Raw genomic sequence first — 24,371 nt, 5'->3', positions numbered from 1 at the left:
AAGCTACATTGTAGCCGTAGCCACAGCCACCCTGGGGCGCACTGACAGAGGCGAGGCTGCTGGATACTGGCGCCACCGGGCCCTCTGACCACCACCAGTAGGCAACGGGTGAAGTGTCTTGCCCAAGGACACAATGACTGAGACTGTCCGAGCCGGGGCTCGAACCGGCAACCTTCCGATTGCAAGGCAAACTCCCAACTCTTGAGCCACGATCGCCCCACGTATAGAGCTAAACTCAGCGGTCAGATTCAGATGAATATAATAAAATTGACTGTTCAAGTAGTCCAGACATACTGTGAAAGCAAACCAGGAGCTTCAGGAGTGCTACAAGCACCGAGACAGTCACCTGATCAAACTACAGACTGGAAGACCCACAAACAAACAGCTGAACACAGGACCAGCAAAGCATCAGAAAATCTATTCTCTGGTGATGCCCATGGCTTCCAAACCTCAGACTTGTCCTTTGTAGACCAAGGACAAGTTACTATTATATTAGACTGTCCTGTTACATTTGAGCACAACAGCAGAATGACATGAAAAGTTAAAATTGACAGTTTTTTTCTTCTTACCCTTCTATAATCAAGACTTTTTGCTTATTTTCAGTCCTTTAATACTTGAAGGATCCCTGAGCTGTGTCTGGAGAAGAAATTGTGAAGATGTTTTTAAAAGTGCATTTATCAGGTTTGGCCTTGTCATTGTAAATGTCAGGACCGTTGAAATGCATGATTGTTCATCTTTGTAACTTCTTCGCTACACTTCATCAAAATGATGAATGTGGAGTTTTTTCTTAATTTAAAGTAATCATTTTTTCATAGTCACGGTCTGTTCTTTGACTGAAAACAAGCACACAAATTAGACTTGTCCCATTACTTTATATAATAATAGTTATAAATGCGTTTGTTTAAACTTTTGATAATTTTCTGTCTATTTGAGAGTTAGGGGAATTTGGCAGCTACAAGCCCATTCAGCCCACACACTGTAACTTTCCTTAAATGTGACAGATGGGTTCCTTGTTGTGCCAACCAAAAACATCAAGGACACCCCCTCCATCCCACCCCCCAGTCTGTTCATGTGGTGGAGATACTATCAAAAAATAGTGTGCTACAATATAGTTCAGAATTTTTCCAACATCATGAAGTTGAATGTTTTTCTATTTTTTTTTTTCTCCTCAGCTTTCGTAACAGGTGTCACTCACACAGCGCTCCAATGGACATCCCCAGTGAAGCAACGCTGGAAAATCCACACAAAGCGTATGTTGCAATGGCTTCAGAATGGACCTGGAACAGAGCAAATAAATCTAGTAAAGAAAACGCATGAAGTTGTAGGTATGCGGGGGGGTGTCATGAATTCCAAAAGCCTACATTTGCACTAATACAGTTTGATGTAAATAAATGTGTATATACCACCCTCTGGTGTTCAGCAAAAAAATTGCGCTGGGAAAATTCACAGGCGTCACTTGCCCAATTGACTGACACCTGACTGTCGAAGTTGTCTCCAAGCATTCAGTGCAGCATCGAAACGCATCGAATACCACCAATCAGCTCATATCTGCATTTGCCAGTGACTGCACAGGTGATTGTTCAACAACAACGTGTATCTGTGGATACTGGCCAAGTGACTAGCATAGCTGGAGACAGTCATATGGAAAGTGATGAATGGTCTGATACTGTTCTGTAAACAGAAGGACAACTGCAGTAGATATATTTCAAAGCTGGACACATTCATGGACTCGTGTGGGACAGATATGTTGGCATCTGCACTGATGGCGCACGGGCCGTGACTGGGAGACACGGAGCATTATTTTTTGTCTCAATGCGATGTTGTCTTTGTCCTCGAGGACAAGGACAAAACAGTTTTTCTTGTATGTTTTTTATTTCCCTGTTTAGTTATAGCTCTCACTTCCTGTTTTTTTTAAATGTTTTTTTAATGGAATCCACAGTTGTTTATCCTTCCTAACTGGATAGACTGATATCTGTGAAGTTCTGCTGACTTTGTGTGGCATCGTGATGACAGATGACTGATTCACTGTTTTGTGAACAGTGACTAATCATACTGAGCAAACCAGATAGGGAAAGAACTAAAAATTAGAAGAGAAATAGTGAGAACATGAATAAAACTTACAGAAATGTATTGCTTCACATTGTTCACATATTCTGGCCCCCCTGCCTTCCTCCGGTTTATCAACTCTGACAGCTTCTGAAAGGCCACAAAATCACTAAGGAATGTCTTAATGCCCATCAGTTCAGCAACAATGAAACTGTCCTCAAAGGAAACACCCATCATGAAGGAGAGAGGCATGAACACGTAGGAGCAGATGAGCTAAACAAGGGACACAAAGAAGCAGAAACAATTGAAAAATAGTCACATCAAGCTGTGTTTTATTATATTTATATAAAGTTTATTTTGGAGGGTTGGTGTATGTGTTTGTGTATATTCACTGAGAAGCTGAGCTGTGGACAGTCGAACATCCCTCCCAGCCAGGAGAGGACAGCATCAAAAAAGGACAGCAGGGCCATGAAGGCAATGATGTTGGCTAAAACGCTGGCCACTAGTGCGATTGCACGAGATGCACCAAGGGATGCCGCCTCCAACAAATTCTTGCTTTCACTGACGAAGAAGTCAGAAAGAAGTGACAGGATGAAGCAACAGCGAAATAATTTAAACAGAGTGAATTTAAAGATTGAACTGTAGAAAACCATTGTAACCATTTGAATCAAGTAGACAATAGATGTTGTATGGTGTAGTTATCTGTGTGTTTACTGTGATCACTCCTACCCACCCCTTGTCCATTTTGACTGGTCGATTGGACCTTGAAACTATAGTTTCAGGCCAGAACATCTTAGCAATGGCCAGGGAAGCTGGAGCAGACATTACTGTTGCTGTCAACAAGTGCGTTGCATCAACCTCAAAGGAAAGGCAACAAATGGCAGAGATTAATTTTTCATTTTCTTTTTATCAAATTGTCAAATTCAGTCACAAGCCTTAAATGAAATGAGAAATTACTCTATTTTTTGCATCCTGCTCTTTGAAATTGAGCATTAATAATTACAACAAATGTGACCTTTATTCAGCCATGAAGATGAATCTCTTTTGAGAGAGAGACCTGGTCGAGATAGAGAGCATAACTTTGGATGGTTTTTTTGATGTTGGGGTAAACTCTGCCCACTGCATTGCAAAATTTAAGCTGCCCAGGTCAATAGAAAAGGTTGAGAAGATAGAAATTGTGTCTTGATTTAAGTTTTCTGTTTTATTTCTGAAAATACTCACGTATTACTTTCCAGTTCGTTAAACTTCTTGTTAAACTGCTGTCCAGTTATCACATGTGAGGTTGTCTTTGAACTTCTTATAGCCAATTTTTTTTTAAATCTTGTCAATCACTCTTGTATTTTCCTGCTGCGTTCCCTGTGTATACTTTTCATTGCTTGTAGTTTAGCACTTTCCCAATTCCCATTTAATTATTCAGACTTGACATGAATTTGCCTTGTGTCTGCCCTTATTCCCTTTATTTGTATTTTTATTTGTTTTTGTTAGTTTATTCACGAGAATAAAATTTTAATCAAGCACACACAGGACAAGTTTGGGTGCCTAAACACTTTCCAAATATGCCTAACTCTGACAATCTCAACACTTCTTCAAATCCACATCCCATCCTTTCAGCACATCCTCTTCCTCACCCCAAAGGAGATGTAGGCTCCCAAAATGGTACCAGAGATGCTGGCAAAACCTCCTGTCATCACAGCATGGATCTCTGAGAGAGTTAGCTCACTGATATATGGACGAATCAGGAGAGGTGAGTTGGCCTGATGAGAGAGATGACGATGAGGACAGACAATGGAGTCGACTGAGATTAGTTGATCAATACAGTTGATATTAGTGTACTATTGTAAATGGTTACAGTTGCTTACAAGTCCAAGGAATATATTTCCAGCTGCAGCCATTGATTCTGCTGGAGATGTTCCCATGGTAACCTGCATTATGAATCCAATCTGGGGAAAAATCAGTGATGGAATGTAAAACAGGGGAAAACTGTAATAATAATAATAATAATAATAATAATAATAATAATAATAATAATAATAATAATAATAATAATAATAATAACAACAACAATAATAATAATAATGTGATAAATATAACACTATCATTATCATTATTATTATTAATATACATTCTCATTCCGTGCTGTCTGTTACTATAACAGTCAACAGTCTTATTTCTAAAATAATGCTTTGAAACAATTCATCTGACTCCTTATACAGCATGTCTTTTTGTGTCTGTGCTCTCCTCCATTCTCACCTTACAAATGAGCCAGGCCATGAAGCCAATGTAGTAGAGCATGGAGATGACAGAGCTTAAAAATACAAGTATTGGCATCACCTGCAGAGAGTCCACAATCAGCAAAATATTTGTAATGCTTCTAGTTATGTTTATACCTTGATATTAAAAACTAGATTGTCCTTTAAACACATTTAGTCACATGTGCGGTTTCACTGGATCGTCATACCTTAAAGGCAAGGAAGTGGTCCGTGTAACTTTCACCAAACACAAACTTTGATCCGGTATCTGTGAAGGACATAAACGCCTGCATAGAGATGTTCAGTTTTCAGCAACAGAAAAAAGAAAATTGTAACAGATGATTTTTTTTTACATTTTAAATGTAGTGTTTCCATCATCTTAAGATTAAATGTCAAATATATGCAGGAGGAACATTTGTTTTAGAAAAGCAGTGATTGCTACATCTGCAAATTTACCAAAAGCAACCATACAAGCCACTAAAAAAAGGATGTGTGTGTGTTTAAATATATTTGTGTGTACACCTCTGCTTTGTTTCCAAGCCACCGCAGTGCACCTAAACCAAAAGTGGTCCTGAGAATGAGAAGGCCAAAGATAAACTGCAGCCCAGTCCCAAAAACCAGCGTTTGCCAAGACCACTGCAACACACATGAAAAATACATTTGTCTATGTGCAAAAATACGTGTGTGAATTTGTGCATTTATGCATTTGTAAGCATGTATGTCCGTCTTTTACCCTGAAGGGGTGTTTGGAGAACAGGAGTGTTAAGAAGACGAACAGCAGCAAGCCGAAGAAAGATACCAGCTGTCTAGTCCCCCGCTGGGCCGTGTCCAGAGCAAGCCAGCACACCACGGCTACGAGCACTGACATATATATTATCCTGAAAGAGAAAGAAAGAGGGGAAGTGGAGGAATTCAGAGAGAAGAACACACAGACTCTGTACAAACACTATAGTATGCAGTGTGTATTCCACGTTATGTGTATAATACTGTTATATACCTAAATTTGTGTCAGCTTAGAAACAGAACAAATACACTATTGTGCAAAATCTTGAACCAACTCTCATTTCTTTACGTTTTTCTAGGAAATCTGAAAATGGGTGCAGTGATTTACTAGAATGTGCAAACATAAATAAAAATACTGTACATAAGGCAAAACCAGAGTTAACAGTCAATATCTGGTCTGACCACCTGTATTCTTCCACCTGAACTCTTTGGCAGGCCTTCTTGTCATTTCTTTTAAGTACTCTTAAGGAATAGTTCTCCAGGCTTCCCGAAGGACGTTCAAAGCTAATCTTTGGATGTTGGCTGCCTTTTGTTGTCAAAGGAGCTAGATACACTCCCACTAGATATAAACCTAGTGGGAGTGACCCCCCACAGAGGGACAAAAGGACCCCCTGATGACGCCTGAGCCAAGGTGGGAAACTGGGCGTGGGTCCCAATCAGCCAGAGTTTCGGGTGTGTTCATTGTGAAACCTGGCCCCACCTTATCATGCAAATTCCTGAGGTCAGATGAATTCCTGAGGTTAGATGAATTCCTGAGGTCAGATGAATTCCTGAGGTCAGATGAATTCCTGAGGTTAGATGAATTCCTGAGGTCAGATGAATTCCTGAGGTCAGATGAATTCGCATGATACGGTGGGGCCAGGTTTCACAATGAACACACCCAAAACTCTGGCTGATTGGGACCCACGCCCAGTTTCCCACCTTGGCTCAGGTGATTAGAGGATCATCAGGGGGTCCTTTTGTCCCTCTGTGGGGGGTCACTCCCACTAGGTTTATATCTGGGACTCTCTGCCATTTGACCTTAGAACTGAAGAAGCTTCTCGGATGAGAGGTGAAACGTCTTCAAGCAACTTAAAGAAGTCCAGACGCTTTTCTTTGCAAGCTCCTTTGACTACGATGACTGAGAACCTTCACAGACACGCTGCCTTTTGTTCTGTTCTCTGTCAAGATGATCCCACACTGCTTCAATAATGTTAATGTCCAGGCTCTAGGGATGCTAATCCTTAGCTGATTATGTTCCACTGTGTGTTTTTCTATCCAGGTATGCTTTTACTGCATCAGCAGTGTGTTTGTCATCATTATCATGCTGAAAAATGAAGCTGTTGCCAATCAGATACTTTCCAGATGGTGTTGATTGGTTGATCAGAATCTGATCATACTTTTCTGACTTCATAATGTTATTTTGACAGGATCCCCAACACCACCAGCTGAAATGTGGCCCAAACCCATATTTTACAGATGGCTGTAGACACTCACAGTTGTATCTCTCTTCTAAACTCTTCCGCACATACTGTATTTACATTGAGAACAAATGATGTGTTCTTGTGACAAGCTGCTAGTAAGAAAGCATACAGTTTAGATGCAGCTTACAATCTATGTTGAAGTTAAGTGGTTTTTTTTTTTTTTAGGTCCTTGAAAGATTCATAGGTCAGTGTTACAAGGTTTAATAAAGAAAAGCGGGGGTGGGTTGGTGGGTGGTGGTGGGGGTACCCTGATCTTGACTTGCACCGGGTTGGCCGGCCTCTAGCGGCATTGGCTACCCATCACCCCTGGGACTCCCAGCCATTGGCCATTGGTGCACCATCGGGTCTCCCTCCTACTCTTGCTGAGATGGGTGCTCAGATATAGCTGACAAGTTTGGCCCCAGGTCTTCAGCGTTCTTGGGGCTGCAGATGGCCCGGTTTTTCCTGGATCCATCTCTGTCTGCCTCTGGCTCCTGGGGGGCATTATTGAAGCTTCTCACCTTCATTATCAAGTACATTTCGTGACAAAAACACACTCTCTTTCTCTCCCTCACACTCACACACCTGGTGTTGTATGTGTCACGGTCCTGAGTATGTGGACTCAGTGTTTTTCTGTTTGTATTAGTTATCTTTGTTTTCATGATGTGTTTTGATTCTCTTGGGTTTGATTTCTGTCACTGTATCCCCACGTCTGTTCAGTTTCCTGTTTTACTTTGAAAGTCTGTGTACTATGTCAATGTGTTGAGTTTTGCCTCCCCTTGTCTTGTCATGTCTGATGAGTCCCAGCTGTGCTCTCCTCCTGTTTCACATTCCCTAATCACCTCAGTATGTATTTAAGCCCTGTGTTTTTCCCTGCCAGTTGTTGCGTCCTCCACGTTTGTTGTGTGTGTATCCATGGTCGTCTTCCTTCAGCATCCCCTGTCTAGTTAGTTTAAGTTGTTGTTTATGTGTCGTCCAAAGGTGACTCTCCAGCAAATAAAGCCGTCGTTTAAGTTAATGTTTTGTCTCCGAGTCCTGCACGTGGGTCCAGTCACTGACAGCCACACAACTCACCGTGACAGAAGGACGCAACCATAACATGGACCCAGCGGACTCAGCTCACGTCGAGAGAGAGGTGGACCTTGCTCGCATCCTCGGACTGATGACTCGCATTAGCCACGCCTCAGATTTGCAGACGTTCTCAGTCGGGCTGAATGCAATACAAACCATATTTGACAGAAATCCTCAACTGCGCAAGCTGTCTATTGCCTCGGAGTTCAGCCGTTCGCTGACCCAGGCTAAGGAGGCAGTCAAAGCCCGGGAGCTGGCCCAATTCACCCTCATCTCCTCATCCACACTGCCTCAGTCACAGCTAGCAAGCCTTCTCATGCCGCCGCAGCAGGCGGAGCATTCTAAAGCCCCTCTGCAGCAGCTGAAGTCGCAGCATTGGACTCCTTCCTCCCTCACGTCTGGTTCCGACCACCCCTCACCTGCCTCATGCCTGGCAGGAATGTGGTCGGAGGATGAGGGACCAGTCACTGTTGCTCCGACACTCTCCGTTTTTTCTGTCGCTCCGGTTTCTAAGAGAAAGCGGCGTTCTCGTCGTCGCCGTCCCTCACCGCAACCCGAGTCCAGTTCTGAACTGCTGGACGTGGTGAGTGAACAGAACAGTTGTCACCCGGCTTCTTCCACGCTGGGAATTTCCAGCTCTGAGCCGGCGAATTCGGAGTCGGTTAACTTTTTGACTGTTAACTCAGGGCCTGCAAAGACAGAAACTGATGATCCCAAGGTGGCTGACTCTGAGGTTGTCTTTCGGGACTCTGAGCATTCTAATCTTCCCTCTTTTGTTTCTTCAAAGTTTGAGAATATTCAGGAATCAGATGACCTTATTTCAGAGTCAAAAGAGGTTTTTTGTCCTGTAACTGAGAGTGGTGTTTCTGGGTTTCATTCTGAAAAGACTGGGGTTTCTGTTTTCGCTTCTCTTGGGTGGCTGTAGCTCAGGTGGTAGAGCAGGTCATCTACTGATCGGAAGGTTGGTGGTTCGATTCCCGGCTTCCCCCTAGTCTGCATGCCAAATATCCTTGGGCAAGATACTAACCCAAAATTGCTCTCCGATGCATTCATCGGAGTATGAATGTGTGTGAATGTCAGTTGTGCTTGTGCGAATGGGTGTGAATGGGTGAATGCACAAGTTGTGTAAAGCGCTTTGAGTGCTCAGAAGAGTGGAAAAGCGCTATATAAGAACCAGTCCATTTACCATTCTCAGACAGGTTATGTTGATTCCGAGCCATCTGTTTTTGGATCAGTTAATAGTGAGTTTCCAGATGTAGATTATATATGTGAATCTGTTATGAAATTTTCTGACTTGGACAATCATGATCTCACTCGGGACATTAAAGATGCAGCTCAAAAGACTATTTCTCTTACTGCTAAACTAAACAGGGACAGTTCAATTTCCCAGCCACATTCCATCTATGCTGTGCAGGCTATACCTCATGAGGCTGTTGTTGGTGTTGCTTCACCCATGGTTTACGCGGCTCACCAGCCAGTTCATTCTGAGGCTTCCTATGATAAACCTCATGTTTCCATAACCTCCCCCGAGTTAAATTTCAGAAGCCTAGAGTCTGCTTATTCAAAGACTGTTTGTGTTGCTCATTGTGAACTCTTCCAGACTATACGTCCTGTGACTGTCCAGGTTAAGACCAACCAGGTGTCATCTGCTGTTACCAAGCTGGCAAAAATACTTGGTTTGAACACTGCAGAAGTGGTTGCTCAAGTTAAAGTTTCGGATCCACGATCATGTTTGTATGACTCTGTGCGCCGTGCTTTTCAGCCAGTAGCCCTGGACACTGTGTGTGCAACTTCCCAGGCTGCGTTTTGTAAGACTGTGTTTTATGTTGCTTCACACCCAGTTTCTTCAGATACCGCTTGTATAATTCCTCCAGCACCTGTGACTGCCCCTGAACTCGTTTTTTCTAAGACTGCTAACGTCAACCTGGACAACTTAAGAATAGCGGTTTTACCAAGGTCAGCCTGCCGTAAGTCTCGGTTTTCTAGAACCATGTCTGGTACCATAAACCTGGTTTTCCCAGTGACTGTTACAGCTCCTCTGCTCTGCTCTCCGCGTCCGGTTCCAGTTCCCAGGCAGACTATCGCTCCGTTCATCCCTGCACCTGTATCTGCTCCACGGGCGGGGATGGTGGGCGCCCGGTCGTTGCCTGTGCCTGTTCTGGTTCCCTGGGTGGGGGCAACTGAGACCCCGCTGACTCCTGCACCCGTTTCAGCTCCTCGGGTGGGAGCAGCGGCGGTCCAGCTAGCTGCTGCACCCACACCGGCCCCCAGGGGTACGGCAGCCAGAACACAGCTCTTCCCTGGCCCTGTATCTGTTCTTCAGGTGGCGGTGGCTGAGGTTCGACCAGGCCCAGTACCCGTCCCTGTTCCCCGGAGAGGAGTTGCTGAGAGTCAGTTACCCGCTCTGTTGCATGTTCAACAACCATCACTACACCCAGCACGACCATCATCGCGACCACCACTACAACTTCTGTTTCAGTCAACCGTCCAGTCTCACGTCATGTTAGCTGGGGGTTCAGGTGAACCCAACCAGCGACCTGCCTCGTCTGCTGGGGGTTTAGGAGAACCCAGCCAGCCTCAAGTGTCGGCTGCTGGAGGGCCCGTGGAGCCCGTCCGGCCTCATGCCACGTCTGCTGGAGGGCCCGAGGAGCCCGTCCGGCCTCATGCCACGTCTGCTGGAGGGCCCGAGGAGCCCGTCCGGCCTCATGCCACGTCTGCTGGAGGGCGCGAGGAGCCCGTCCGGCCTCATGCCACGTCTGCTGGAGGGCCCGAGGAGCCCGTCCGGCCCCATGCCACGTCTGCTGGAGGGCGCGAGGAGCCCGTCCGGCCCCATGCCACGTCTGCTGGAGGGCGCGAGGAGCCCGTCCGGCCCCATGCCACGTCTGCTGGAGGGCCCGAGGAGCCCGTCCGGCCTCATGCCACGTCTGCTGGAGGGCCCGAGGAGCCCGTCCGGCCTCATGCCACGTCTGCTGGAGGGCGCGAGGAGCCCGTCCAGCCCCACGCCTCGTTAGCTGAGGGTCCTGGAGGACCCAGCCAGCACATCCTCACATTTGCTGGTGGTCCTGGAGGACCCAGCCAGCACATCTCCACATCACCTCCTGCAGCCGTCCCGCTGCCGTCAGGTTCCGCAGCCGTCCCGCTGCCGTCATCCACGCCTGGTCCGGCCTCCGCGTCCTCATCATCTTCGCCTGGTCCGGCCTCCGCGTCCTCATCATCTTCGCCTGGTCCGGCCTCCGCGTCCTCATCATCTTCGCCTGGTCCAGCTTCAGCTCCGCCTTCGTCTGGTCCAGCTTCAGCTCCGCCTTCGTCTGGTCCTGCCTCGTCTGGTCCTGCCTCGTCTGGTCCTGCGGTTGCCACGCCGCCGTCGGTGCCAGCTCGACCTGTTCCGCCTCGCCTCTGCCAGCTGTTTTCCAGGCCGCTAAGTTGGCATCATGGCCTTCGGGGACGGCCTCCGGAAGGAGTTCGTCGCCACCACTGGCATCGCGGCCGCCCTCCGGACCTGCTCAGTGGCCACCACTGCCTTCCGAGTGGTCGGCCTCCAGAACTGTTTGCCCGTCGCCGCCGTTGCCGTGTGCACGGCCGGCCTCCAGAACTGTTTGCCCGTCGCCGCCGTTGCCGTGTGCATGGTCGGCCCCCTGAACTGTTTCGGCTCTTGTGTTGTCGACTCCCGGACTTTGCTATGGACTCGTGGATAGTCTTGTTTTGTGTTGACCTGTTTTTGGTTTGTTCTGGTCTCTTGTGCTCCTTGTTTTTTGTTTGGTCTCTGAAAGTCTGTGTACTATGTCAATGTGTTGAGTTTTGCCTCCCCTTGTCTTGTCATGTCTGATGAGTCCCAGCTGTGCTCTCCTCCTGTTTCACATTCCCTAATCACCTCAGTATGTATTTAAGCCCTGTGTTTTTCCCTGCCAGTTGTTGCGTCCTCCACGTTTGTTGTGTGTGTATCCATGGTCGTCTTCCTTCAGCATCTCCTGTCTAGTTAGTTTAAGTTGTTGTTTATGTATCGTCCAAAGGTGACTCTCCAGCAAATAAAGCCGTCGTTTAAGTTAATGTTTTGTCTCCGAGTCCTGCACGTGGGTCCAGTCACTGACAGCCACACAACTCACCGTGACAGTATGTTTGTTTTTCTTACGGGAGTGGCAGTTGGCAATACGTTGTACATTTCTTTATTTCACCCGCCCCCTTTTTTCTGCTTGTCCTGCCTTAGTCATTGTCATACAGTATACCACATATATCTGAAATGACACAAATAGAAATGAAGACATAAAGAGATAAACCCTGAACTAGAGGAGTGTGCAGAGAATTTATGTTTTTAACATGACAGTGCATTCAGATCATAATTCTGATCGCAAAAGCTGCTAGACAGAACAGGATTTTAAAAGAATGTAATATGGTTTGTAGACATAAGCCAAAGGCTGTACTGTAGGTCAAGCATTGATGTTATGAATAATAAAGCAGTATATATATATATTTAAATCATCGCTTACCATCTACAAGATAAAGAAAATTAAAATTATCCAGGTGGGGTGCATTTCAGCAAATCATTTTATTGTGTTTAATGCAACACTCATGTCAGTCTCACTAATCAGAAACTTTATCCGTCTGAGGATGCCGTGATTTTTAGAAAACTAAGAAACCCTCCACATGCTGAACTGTCTCGCACATCATTCACATCAACGAGGGATTTTTGGTATGCTATCTTTACAGTCCCTCACATTTTTTCTTCCTGTGTCATTATGGTGAAAAGATCCGTTCTCTCAGCCCACCTGGCCAACCCCTAGGTGCCCAGTTCCTTTGTCATAGAAGGTGCACATGGGAGCAGAAAGGCTGAAATATGATTTGCCTCATTTCTCACCATCTGATCCCACACCAGTTCCTGCTGAGAAGGTCTCTGATAGGAGCAAGAGCCTCCCACACTTGCTCACCATATCGTTCCATCATCCAATCCCAGACCAGGAAAAAAATGGTTACCAAGGAGATGACCAGCAGCCCAACAGCCCGATGGAAGTTCACAACACATGCCGCTATCACCATGGCAACAAAGCCTGAAACAAATATAGAATCAATGTGAGTTACATCCTCGCATGACCCTCAGACTACTGACATGTTAATGAAATGTTTTTATTTAGACTACTGCATTATCTGTTTTGTATCTAGCAGCGAGACATGAGGGAGTGTAGTTGGTGTGAAAATGGAGTGCACAGATGACACATCTTCCAGCAGGCAAACGCTACTTAAAGGTTATATGTATGATTCAGGACTCAAAGTCTTACTAGATTCCTCGACTGAACAGGTCTGAGCTGAGAGGTTAACTAAAAGTAGTCTAGTAGCAGTAGAAAATCTAGCACACAAAAGCAATATATAGAATTAGTGGTGGAAAAAACCCCCAGAAGAAACAGCTGAAATAGCTAGCTCACTGTTAGCTAGCTTTGCTAATTAGCTTAGCTAGTAACATGATTAAACAAATTCAATTGTTACCTGAACATTAAAATGCAAACTATACTATAAATAGCTAAAATGTATAGGTAAAGAAGAATGAATTAATGTATTTTATCAAAGGTGGTGTAAGATTTTTTTCCCCACTCAGAGTATGATAATTGTTTACAAATGGAATTCATGATTAAACTTTTTTACTCAAATAAAAGTAAAAAAGTACATGTTCTCAAATGTATTCAGCATTTAAATGTAATCCTTTGAAGGACTTTTAAGGCAGCTATTTATGTGTTAAGCTAACAGACAAACATTTTCATTTCCTTTTATGATGCTGCTAAAAGTACTTACAGCTATTTATTTATGCACAGCTTTTTAAAAGTCCAGCCATAGGTCTGGCCACTGCCACCAACACATTAATTATTTTCTTTTTCAGCCAGACTTTTGTATATTTGCTGTTTGAGACAATTTGGGCCAAGCTTTAAGTGTTGGATAGATGACCTCACATTTGGTTGTATAATACTTGGTATACAGAGGAGTTTATGTTCAGCTGCAAGGTATGGGGCACCTTTTGTAAACTGAAACATGCTGCAATTAACAGCAACATTTTTCCACGTTTATCTCAAAAGCTTACAAAAACATGTTTTTTCGAGTCATTTTTTACAACATTTACTAAAATATTTGTAACTTTTTATATCTAAAATACAATTTTAAATGTTAAATCTAAGTATTATATTTAAAACTAAATGTTAAAAGTTTAATCTTAGTATTATATTTAAATCTAAATGTTAAGTCTAAATGTTAAATCTAAATGTTACGGGAAACTAGATATTTAGCTAACATGCAAATTTACAACGACAAAATGGCTCATAGCAGTGAGATGTGACCATCAGGGGAGAGATTTTTTTTATATTTAAAATTTGTATTTTAAATATATATATTCAGCTTACAAACAGCGCCACTTAGCAATGTGCACCGGTTCAGTGGTGTCAGAACAAGCCCATATCATGACTCCACCACCATGCTTGAAAGCTGGTGTGAGGTGTTTGCGTTGATATGTTGTGCTTGGTTTTTGCCTGATGTGATGCTGTGCATTATGGTTAGACATTTCCACTTTGGTTTCATCTACCAAAGGACAGCGTTCAAGAGGTTTTTTGGTTTATTTAGATGCAGCTTTAGAAACCTAAGCTGTGCTGCAGTGTTCTTTGTCGAGGGAAAAAACTCTCTCCTGGCAGCCCTTCTAAGCAAGTCACTTGTTCAGTTTTTTCCTCTAATTGTAATGTCATGAATTTTAACACTTTACTTTTTTTTTTTTTCAATAAACGTTTTTTTCTGAGTATTGTCTGGTTTGACCTTGGGGTGAACTGATGGGGATGTCCATTCCTGGGAAGATTGTGTTAACACACGCCTGAATGCTACAGACCAGCAAACTGCCAAAAACTGCAGAGGTGCTCAGGCTTGCTGATCATCAGTTAATCAAGTACATCTGATTAGCAGCACCTGCCTGCGAACTACCCTTGCTATAGAAGCATCAAGGGCATATTAAATTTTCAGCACCACTCTAAAAAAACCCCCTTTTTTTTTAACATGATGGTATGTTTTTTTCCCCTTTTAGATCTACATCAATTTACTTCAATCAAGTGTAATAACCACAACAGATTGAAACATCGTAAGATCATCTTTTATATGTTATTGGTCCCTCCATTTATATTCAAATCAGTTTGATATCAAGAATGTGTGTGAAGTAATCAGTAGCAAGCCTGTTCTAAAGTGGAAGAACAGAGCATTAAGTAAAGATATTTGTTTTTAAGATGTAGACAGTGAAAGTAAAAGGATGTCAGAAAAATTGACGTGGGGGTGCACGTGAAAAAGGCTGGAAACCATAGAATGTACTTTAAAGCCTGTGCACGCTAAAAAGATCATTTTACATTTCAATTCCCTACTCTGGTTATTTTTGTATTATGGACTCATGACAAGGTGTTTTGAGCTGGAATCTATTATCTACTAAAGATGAATTGAGATGAAAAAACGTGTTTCATTAAAGCTCATATTATCTATATGTACTCCACACACTCCTATCCTGAATTTTTGAATGATGGCACTCACCACTAGATGTATTCAGTACTCACCACCTGGCAGAAAAGCAGGTTTGGGGTCATCATCAGTGCTAAAACATTAACTAAACTTTTAACCTTTTATACAGTCAAAGATTAACAAGGCAGGTGTTTTGAAAAGCAGATATCCTACAAAGGGACTCAGATAATGGAATAAATAATTGCCTAAATTTTGGTGTGTTGTTATCTTTGAATCAATAAGGTGTCCCGGTACCATTCGTGGGATGCGAAATGTCATTTTGTGTCTGCCTGGACAGACCTTGACAAGTCCTTTTAGTACACACCGCACATACTCTGATAAACCAAGTCTTGATTTTTCCACTGACAATGAAAGCGATTTGTAGTAAATTAAACTTTTACTTTTTCAGTCTGTTCCACAAAAACATGCTCACATCAATTTGCTCTAAAGGCAAAGAACATGCAGGTCCACTCACCTGTTAGGCTAATTTGTAAATTTAACAGCCCTTTACAACTCTGTACAAAATTAGAAATAGATTCTCCTTTTATGCCTTTGTATTTTAGCCCTATACAACTATAACCTACTTAGGGACCTGAGTTACACTTTAACAGATACAAACACAGATAATTTACCAGCAGCTAAAACTAGCTGGCTAATCAGGTGAATCTGGTCTTTGTGCTTTGCCATATAGCCCTGGAGTGCCTCCACTTTCTTTTCCAGCAAGCTGTTGACACACAGATAAGGGGAGTAAGGAGAGAGGTCATAAATGTTAGATCAAAAGGCTCACAAAAGAAAAGCTGGTGATTCAGAAGAAATGAAGAAACACTGTGTTTTTGGTTAAAAATGAGAAAGGACAAACCTCTTGTTGTGTTGTCCCATCTTTGCCGACGCATCGTCTATACCTTCGGATGAGATTTCCCCATCAGTGCATATGTGCTGCTGTTCCTGTCACACATGTATTGAGGATCATTCATATTAGAAATTTGGCAGAGAGGACCCAGAAGCAATCAACAAACTTGTCTTACATGGATGTTTGGTCAGTGAGGCAAAAAAAGATCAAGAAAAGGATGTGTGTGCGTGTGTGTGTGTGTGGGGGGGGAGGGGGGGGGGGGGTTAGAGGCAGTCAGTCAGACAAGTGGAAAGCCCATTTTGAGACTGCGGTGACTGAAGTTCTTGGATGGGATTGTTTACACAGCTCTTGCACAATGACATTCTTCTTCAAACCCTAGACAAAGATTTATTTTTCCTTTTGCACGATGGCAATAAATTTTTTTTTTCATTCTTTCTGTATTATTTGTCAGGTCATTTTAGTTTGTTTTTATTACTGATTAAAAGGATTTCATTGTTATTAGTTTCTTCGTTTTAGTTTTAAAAATGTATTTAGATGGGGCATTTTTCCTGTTATAAGATTTAAGAAGTACAAAGCAGAGTGAACTTCCTATTTGTTTGCCCAACACAAACAAACCAGTGCCACCTCAGTGTTTGTTTTGTTGGAGAAATTTGGTTGATTTTAATGACTGAAAATGAAGGCATTCCTGTATATTTAATTTGTTTTATTTAGGTTTTGTTGGATTATAATATTATTTTATGCCATGTTATACCCCTAATTGAAGATTGTGAATTATTATGTAGTTTTAGTTTGCATTATTCTCCTGAATTAGAAGAAGGTGATAACTATTGCATTTGTTAAACTGATTTGCATTACATTAGACTGCTGATTTATTGTGAATGAATGATATTGTTTTATGATGCATTATACTGCTGAGTTATAAGAAATGCTGTTCGCAGAAAGTCATCGCCTTATTTGTCTGATTAGAAGAGAACAGAACATACTGGAGTTTTCTGCCCCATCTCAGCAGGAGCAGATAAACAGGGAGCCAAGGTCGTAGCTTAGGCGCCGTGTGAGAGAAAGAATGTGAATGTTTAGGCTTTTATGATAAGGTGGGGGCCACTAGAGGCTATAAGAGTTTAATCAATGCTCCACCATTTTGAGATCTGATACTGTCTGTGTACGGTGTCCATCTCCCACGCGTGTGATCATTAAAATCATCGTTCGACTCAACCCGGCCGGACCAGTGTTGTTATTGTGGTTTTTCCTCTTGTATCCATCCCCAATATTTGAATCCGTAACAGTTTGGGGGCTCGTCCTGTGGTATTGGGGTGGAAGTTGGAGGTTTGGACGGTCCGAGGTTGTCGAACGGACAGGCACAAGCCAGTGGTCTGACGTGAGTGGGCATAAGCCGGCTTACAAAGGTAAGGCACTACCTGTTGAATCTATTTCCAAAGTGTGCCAAATTGGACATGATAAAATTAAAGTCTACTCACTGAAATTACTGGTGGATGTCTGTTTTGATTTTGATGAAAAATCTCATGAGTTAAAGCAGTTAGAGTCTGCTAAGAAGAAGTTAAAGCAGTTAGAGTCTGCTAAGAAATTGGGTTAGAGTCCCAAGTAGTTTGGTAGAGAGTTGGTCATTTTGTTGGTTAGAGTCCAAATTGGTTATAAGAGTGAACCTGAGTGGTCATTTTGTGAGTTAGAGTCTCCATTGACCTCTAGGTTGCACTTGCCTCAGTCAGACTCTTGTTTTGGGGTGCTGACTGTTGTTTCAAAGTGTTATAAATTATTATTAGAGTCTGCTAAGAAGCGCATAGCCCGGAGGTTACACTCCCTCCTGGCAGTGGACAAACAGCTAACAGATCATCTGCAGAGGAATGGTTTATTTGAAGAGTTTCAGTCAGGTTTCAGAGCTCATCACAGCACAGAAACAGCTTTACAAATGATCTTCTAATGGGCTCTGACAGTGGACTCATCTCTGTGCTTGTCCTGCTAGACCTTAGTGCAGCATTCGATACTGTCGACCATAATATCCTATTAGAGCGATTAGAACATGCTGTAGGTATTACAGGTACTGCACTGCAGTGGTTTGTATCATATCTATCTAATAGACTCCAATTTGTTCATGTAAATGGAGAGTCCTCTTCACACACTGAGGTTAATTATGGAGTTCCACAGGGTTCAGTGCTAGGACCAATTCTGTTTACATTATACATGCTTCCCTTAGGCAGTATCATTAGAAGACATAGCATACATTTTCACTGCTATGCAGATGACACCCAGCTCTATCTGTCCATGAAGCCAGAATAACACACACCAATTAGTTAAACTGCAGGAATGTCTTAAAGACATAAAGACCTGGATGGCCGCTAACTTTCTGCTTCTTAATTCCGATAAAACTGAGGTTATTGTACTCGGCCCTGAAAAGCCTAGAAATATGGTATCTAACCAGATTCTTACTCTGGATGGCATTACCTTGACCTCCAGTAACGCTGTGAGGAACCTTGGAGTCATTTTTGACCAGGACATGTCCTTCAATGCACATATTAAACAAATATGTAAGACTGCGTTCTTCCATTTGCGCAACATCTCTAAAATTAGAAATATCCTGTCTCAGAGTGACGCTGAAAAACTAGTTCATGCATTTATTACTTCCAGGCTGGACTACTGTAATTCATTATTATCAGGATGTCCAAAAAACTCACTGAAAAGCCTTCAGCTAATCCAAAATGCTGCAGCAAGAGTACTGACAGGGACTAGAAAGAGAGAGCATATTTCTCCTGTTTTGGCTTCCCTTCATTGGCTTCCTGTTAAATCCAGAATTGAATTCAAAATCCTGCTCCTCACATACAAGGTCTTAAATAATCAGGCCCCATCTTATCTTAATGACCTTGTAGTACCATATCACCCTATTAGAGCACTTCGCTCTCGCTCTGCAGGCCTACTTGTTGTTCCTAGAGTATTTAGTCCAAAAAAACAAAAAACAAAAAAAAAAACAAGGAACTGTTTTCCTTTAAAATGATGACGTCATCTTGCTGGTGAGGGAGGCTCGAATAAGTTGCGCGTGAGACTCCATTATCAGCAATATCTGGTATGAATGTGTGACTGGACTGTGATGGACTGACGACTAAAAGTTTTAACTGACTTGATAATGAGACAAAAACGGTACCAACTTTAGGATTAGTAAATGTCCACAAACAATTCACCCAGCCTGTAAAAGAAGGGTGGATGTTTTGTCTTGCTTTGTTTTGTTTTTGCAAGAACAGAAGGATGACAGAGACTAAAGGGGGAGGCTGTAGCTTCACATGAGTGTGAACTGCAGACTTAACCCTTTGGTTGCTAATTTTGAGTTACTGATGTTTGCATTAAGAAAAGTGTGTTTTAGTAGCTGTGTTTCGATTAATGTATCACAGTATATTGTTGGGAATGTTAAATGCTAAAGGGAAGAAGAGGTTTGATTTCACTCATGACTGTCGGGGTTCCTGGGTCGTTGACCCAGTGATTTCAGTTTGTTCTAGTGATGTGACGTTCTGTATCGAGGCTTCGAAGCGTGTGTCGAGTAATGGAGGGGGCGTTTCCGCGAAGCGCGTATCGAGGCTTGCTTCATTTATGGGAGGAGCTGAAAATGATGACGTCCGAAGCCTCGCTGCCCGGCTGTACCACGTGACTGGTTCAGGAAGCGGTTCGAACTTTGCCGCAAATAATCATTTTCCATACTGCCAGCATAAATATACACAGTATACTGCCATCACTACAATATAGATGTTTTACACACTCCTTTTGTTGTTGACATTTACAGGCTGTGTGCAAAATGCCACACTCTTCAAATTCATGCCAACTAATATTTTTACGTCCAGTAGGTGTCCTGCTAGAGCAAATGAAGCTTCAAGAAGCTTCGCGTTGGGGTGAACCAATTGGATGAAAAGCTTCAGTGCTTCATGAGGCTTCATCTGCCCATCACTAGTTTGTTCATGTTCAGTTTAGTTCGCCACATTAATGTTCTCACTTCCTGTTTTTTCCCCGTGTCAGTTTGTCTCCCCTGTCATTAGTCAGATTATGTTCAGCCCTGTACTCACCTGTTTCCAATCATTGTCATCGTTCAACCTGTGTATTTAAGTTCCTCGGTTTCACCAGTTCTCTGTCGTGTCATTGATGTACGTCTGATGGTAATGTGTCTCTCCGCCAGTATGTTCAGTTAGTTAGTTAGTCAGTCAGCCAGCTACTCCATCGTTCCTGCTTTATTCATTACCCTCCAATAAATCCTCTTCATTTCTGCACCGTGAGTCCAGCGTTTGGGTCATCTCTTCCACGCCTCCACACACACCGCTGACAGAATGACACGACCCGTGCCAAGAAGACACGCTTTTGACCCAGCGGACTCGGACCTTTTCGAGCGGCAGGACGCAGCGCTCTCCATTTGGGCGGAGAAGCTCAGGTGGAAACAGCGGTTCTTCTCAGAGAGGGAGCACGTCTTTGAGGGGACTCGTCTGGCTCTGGGTGGGCCTCGGAGACGCCGCGGTCCTCCACCTGCTGCCTCACCTGCATCGGAGCATTCGCCGCGGAGAGTGGGCATCACAGGCCAAGCTTCGGCTCCTCGCTCGCCCGCCAGCCGTTTTACTCACCGGACCTTCAACCTCGCCATGGCACGGCGGCTCCGCCTCGCACCTCGGCTCAATGGAGGCTCCCGTGCCAGAGGCTCGGCTGTGTACCCCGCCCGCTGCCTCTTCCCGGAGAAGGCGGCGCACACGCCACCATAACATGGACTGTTTTCAGATGAACTGTCTTCCACCTAGGGTTGCCAACTCCCTGAAAAATAAATAAGGGACACCTCGTGGCCAGGGCCGGGCGACCCAGTTGTCTTCACCCTTCCCAGTGTGGTGAATTTTCTAGCTCTTTTTTTGTGTGTGAAATTATTTTTTTTTTAACCCTTTGACTTGAATTTGATTTAAGCAGATGCATATTCTTTGTGATATGAACACATGTGAAACAAATGATCATTTAGCCATTTATTTTTAGCTCAAAATGACAACATTAACACATAAAACAGGTCTCTTTCTTAAACAGAAGCCTGTCATGCTTAACTTTTGAGAATATAAGTAAATCTTTCTTTAAAAGAACTCTGTCCTGCTTAACTTAAAATAATAGAAAACAATAGAAAGAAAAATATTCTTGTAACAGTGCACATTTAGTGCATTTAGTACAATTGGCTTCAGCTGAGGTATTATTTCAGCTTTTCTAATGCTAATCAGCTGCTCCCGTTTGAAAACCCGCTTGTTCCCATGATTACGCATCATAACTCATCATCATTATTCATCTATGTATTAGTCATCTATTTGTTGTAATCATCTATCCTTGCAGTCGTTTATTACACAAAATAAATTATATTATCACACTTCTGGCCACATAGCGCTGATATTCACTGCACATGCCCATATTAACTTTTTCCAGCCAGGTGTTTTCCTTTTCCCATTCTTCCCTTTCTCTGAGGGGAACAAACATTGCTGCTCTAACGCTGGGCTCACACTGTGCGGTTTTAGGCCCATTTTGAGCCGATTTTTGAGTGATCGGACCGATTTTGGCCTTCATCGTGTAGTATACGTGGGGTAACGAGAAGTGATTAACACCTCACGACCAGCTCCCGATCATCAATCGCTCGTGAGCCGCTCACACTGCTCACGCGCAAACACGTAAACGCCGTGAAAAAGACGGAGCAGCACGGCTGTGCAGCGTGTGATCTGGACACAAGCGATGGAGGCACAACTTGTAGAACTTTGAAAAGCTCATCCGAGCCTTTTCGATGTGGCCTCACAAAATTATCACGACCACAACAACCGTGAAAATAGTTGGATCTACATCGCTGCTAAATCACAGCTGCCTGATCATGTTTTTCATTAGCAATTTAGCAAAGTTGATGGTGGTGGTGTGTCTGTGTGAGTGAGAGACAGAGAGCGAGCGACAGATTTTCTGTTATAACCTTAATTTTATGGACGCACAGTGTGAGCACTCAGGTCGCATCAGAGCATCGGGCGGTATAGTGTGAGACCTGCATCGTGACCTACCAACTTCTAACCCCTGCGAGTCAATCGTGCAGTTTGAGCAGGAGCTGAATAACGCGACTGAAAAAATCGCACAGTGTCTGCCCAGCTTTAGGTGTACTGTCGTCCGAGACTTGCACCGCAGTGACGGCGTTTGTTTCCCTGTTGGCCATGCTTCTTGTTGTGGTCATCTGTTGTCTTCCGGTATTTTCTCCGTAAGCGACCTTTCCTCGACCAATGAGATGAGCGGTAATCTGAATTGTCATACTCGAATTGTCATAAGTGTGGTGTCAGCTCATTGGTCACAAAGCAGGAGAGGGGCTGGGAATTATGTTTTCAAACAAAGCGTTAATTCCATAAACATTTATAGACTACTTTTGATTCTCACTGTATTACGGGACAAAGTGCGTCCCTTATTAGCTCAATACGGGACGTGTACTTTTGTTTCTAAATACGGGACGATTCCGTATTTTAAGGGACGGTTGGCAACCCTACTTCCACCCTCCACATTCGACTCTTCACTTAAAACAAATAGCAAACTTATCCCTGATCCGTGGGGTGTTTCCCTCCTGGAGGAGGATGTAGACTGGGAAGAATTTTTCAGCTCTGCTCCCTCTGAGCTGGGATATATTAAGGACAATATCCGCACTTCAACACTCTCGACGACCGTTCAATTAAAGACTGTAAATAGTGGTGGCAGGAGGACCAAAATAATCGCAGAGAAACCTTCCAGTACCACACACCCAGTCACTGTTTCCACACCCATCATTCAGCCTTTTCCTACCAGCGCAGCGGCCCAGATTCGGCCTTCCTCTTCAGCCGTTTCACCTCCTCAGAGGACTAGGGCCCAGCCCACACCCACACCGGTGCCAGCTCCCAGGAGGAGGGCAGCTGCGATCCAGTCCACCTCCACACCCGCTCCTGTTTCACGGGTGGGGGTGACTGGTGTCCAGCCACCTTCCGTGCCTGTCCCAGCGCCCAGGCTGAGGGCAACCAGAACCCAGCTTGACCTCCCTGGAGGCTTGGAAGAGCTAACCGGTCCACCTGCTACTTCACCTCTTCATCCACCTCCTGACCCAGCTTTTCACGCCCTCGCACTATCCCTGGTTAGGCTAGCTGAAGTGTCCCCTGCTCAGGCACCAGCTTTACTAGCCCAGGCTGTAGCTCTATCTCCCTGTCTAGCTCAGTCTTTAGCTCAGCCATCGGCCACACCAACCTCAGCTCCGTCGTCAGCCTCACCTAGCTCTGTTCATCTTTTAGCATCTCCACTCCAGTCAGTTCCCTCAACTGCTGTTCAGCCTCCACTCCAGTCCCCTGTAGTCCAGTCGCCTCCCGCCCTCCAGTCCCCTGTAGTCCAGTCGCCTCCCGCCCTCCAGTCCCCTGTAGTCCAGTCGCCCGTCCACCATCCTGTTCAGTTCCCGGACCTGCAGCCACAGCACCCAGAGCCAGCTGTGAGCTACCTTGCTTTTCAGCCAGGGGTTTCCGCACCCGCTGGCCCGGCCGCTTCCCTGCCAGAGGTTCCCGCACCTGCTGGTTCTGTCCTGTGTGTGCCAGGGGCTCCAGTACCCACTGGTTCTGAGACCGTTTTCGCTGGAGGGCCCGAGGAGCCCGTCCAGCCTCATGCCTCGTCAGCTGGAGGGCCCGAGGAGCCCGTCCAGCAACCTTCCTCGTCAGCTGGGGGTTCAGGAGGACCGCACCAGCCTCCCATCTCCGCTGGAGGGTCCGAGGGGCCCGTCCAGCCTCCTGCCACGTCAGCTGGAGGGCCCGAGGAGCCCGTCCAGCCACCACCTGCGGCTGCCTCGCTGTCACCTAGCTCTGCTTCTGCTTCGCCTGGTCCAGCTTCAGCCTGTGCCTCGCCTGGTCCGGCCTCTGCTTCTGCCACGCCTGGTCCGGCCTCGGCTTCTGCCTCGCCTGGTCCGGCCTCGGCTTCGGCTTCTGCTTCGCCTGGTCCTACAGCTGCTCCTCGTCGCCGGCGTGGTCGACCACCGGACCGCCTTCACCTGAGTGGCCGCCGTTGCCTTCCGCACGGCCGGCCCCCGGACCGCCTTCGCCTGAGTGGCCGCCGCCCCCGGACCGCCTTCGCCTGAGTGGCCGCCGTTGCCTTCCACACGGTCGGCCTCCCGAACTGTGTCCACGTCGCCGCCGTTGCCTTCCGCACGGTCGGCCCCCGGACCAGCGCTGTCATCGTCGCCGTTGCCTTCCGCACGGTCGGCCTCCCGAACTGTGTCCACGTCGTTGCCGTCCGCAAGCTCGGCCCCCTGAACTTTCTCGTCTCGGCCTCGGACCACGTGGCCGCCCACCGGAACTGTCTCATCTCGACCGCCGCAGCCGCCCACTGGACCGGCTCAGTGGTCGCTGCTGCCTTCCACGTGGCCGCCCACCTGAACTGTCTCGTCTCGGGCTGCTTGGCCGC

At 45.0% G+C, this 24,371-nt stretch overlaps 1 protein-coding gene across 7 annotated transcripts in view; it reads right to left on the bottom strand.

Annotated features, from left to right (window-relative positions):
- The window catches only part of LOC308404113 (solute carrier family 28 member 3-like), a 43,419-nt gene that overhangs the window by 8,786 nt on the left and 10,262 nt on the right, over positions 1–24,371 (bottom strand). The window contains exons 2-15 of one of the 7 annotated variants that reach the window (XM_080893980.1): positions 15,951–16,036; positions 15,724–15,815; positions 12,444–12,633; positions 5,029–5,173; positions 4,818–4,931; positions 4,505–4,582; positions 4,297–4,377; positions 3,906–3,986; positions 3,675–3,800; positions 2,780–2,904; positions 2,439–2,607; positions 2,122–2,319; positions 1,196–1,277; positions 570–636 (exon numbers count right to left, since the gene is read on the bottom strand). In XM_080893980.1, the coding sequence (XP_080750106.1) occupies positions 608–636; positions 1,196–1,277; positions 2,122–2,319; positions 2,439–2,607; positions 2,780–2,904; positions 3,675–3,800; positions 3,906–3,986; positions 4,297–4,377; positions 4,505–4,582; positions 4,818–4,931; positions 5,029–5,173; positions 12,444–12,633; positions 15,724–15,815; positions 15,951–16,036 (1,596 nt within the window). In that variant the 3' untranslated portion in view covers positions 570–607. Of the gene's footprint in view, positions 1–569; positions 637–1,195; positions 1,278–2,121; positions 2,320–2,438; positions 2,608–2,779; positions 2,905–3,674; positions 3,801–3,905; positions 3,987–4,296; positions 4,378–4,504; positions 4,583–4,817; positions 4,932–5,028; positions 5,174–11,694; positions 11,824–12,443; positions 12,634–15,723; positions 15,816–15,950; positions 16,037–19,999; positions 20,136–21,982; positions 22,853–24,371 lie in introns of those variants that run through there. The other 6 variants (XM_080893978.1, XM_080893979.1, XM_080893977.1 and 3 more) reach the window with 6 other exon arrangements.

The sequence above is a fragment of the Rhamphochromis sp. 'chilingali' genome, assembly GCF_963969265.1.
Source record: "Rhamphochromis sp. 'chilingali' genome assembly, chromosome: 10".
Classification (NCBI taxonomy): Eukaryota; Metazoa; Chordata; class Actinopteri; order Cichliformes; family Cichlidae; genus Rhamphochromis; species Rhamphochromis sp. 'chilingali'.
Note: the sequence above shows the minus strand (reverse complement) of the source record. Positions and strands in the feature narration are given on the sequence as shown.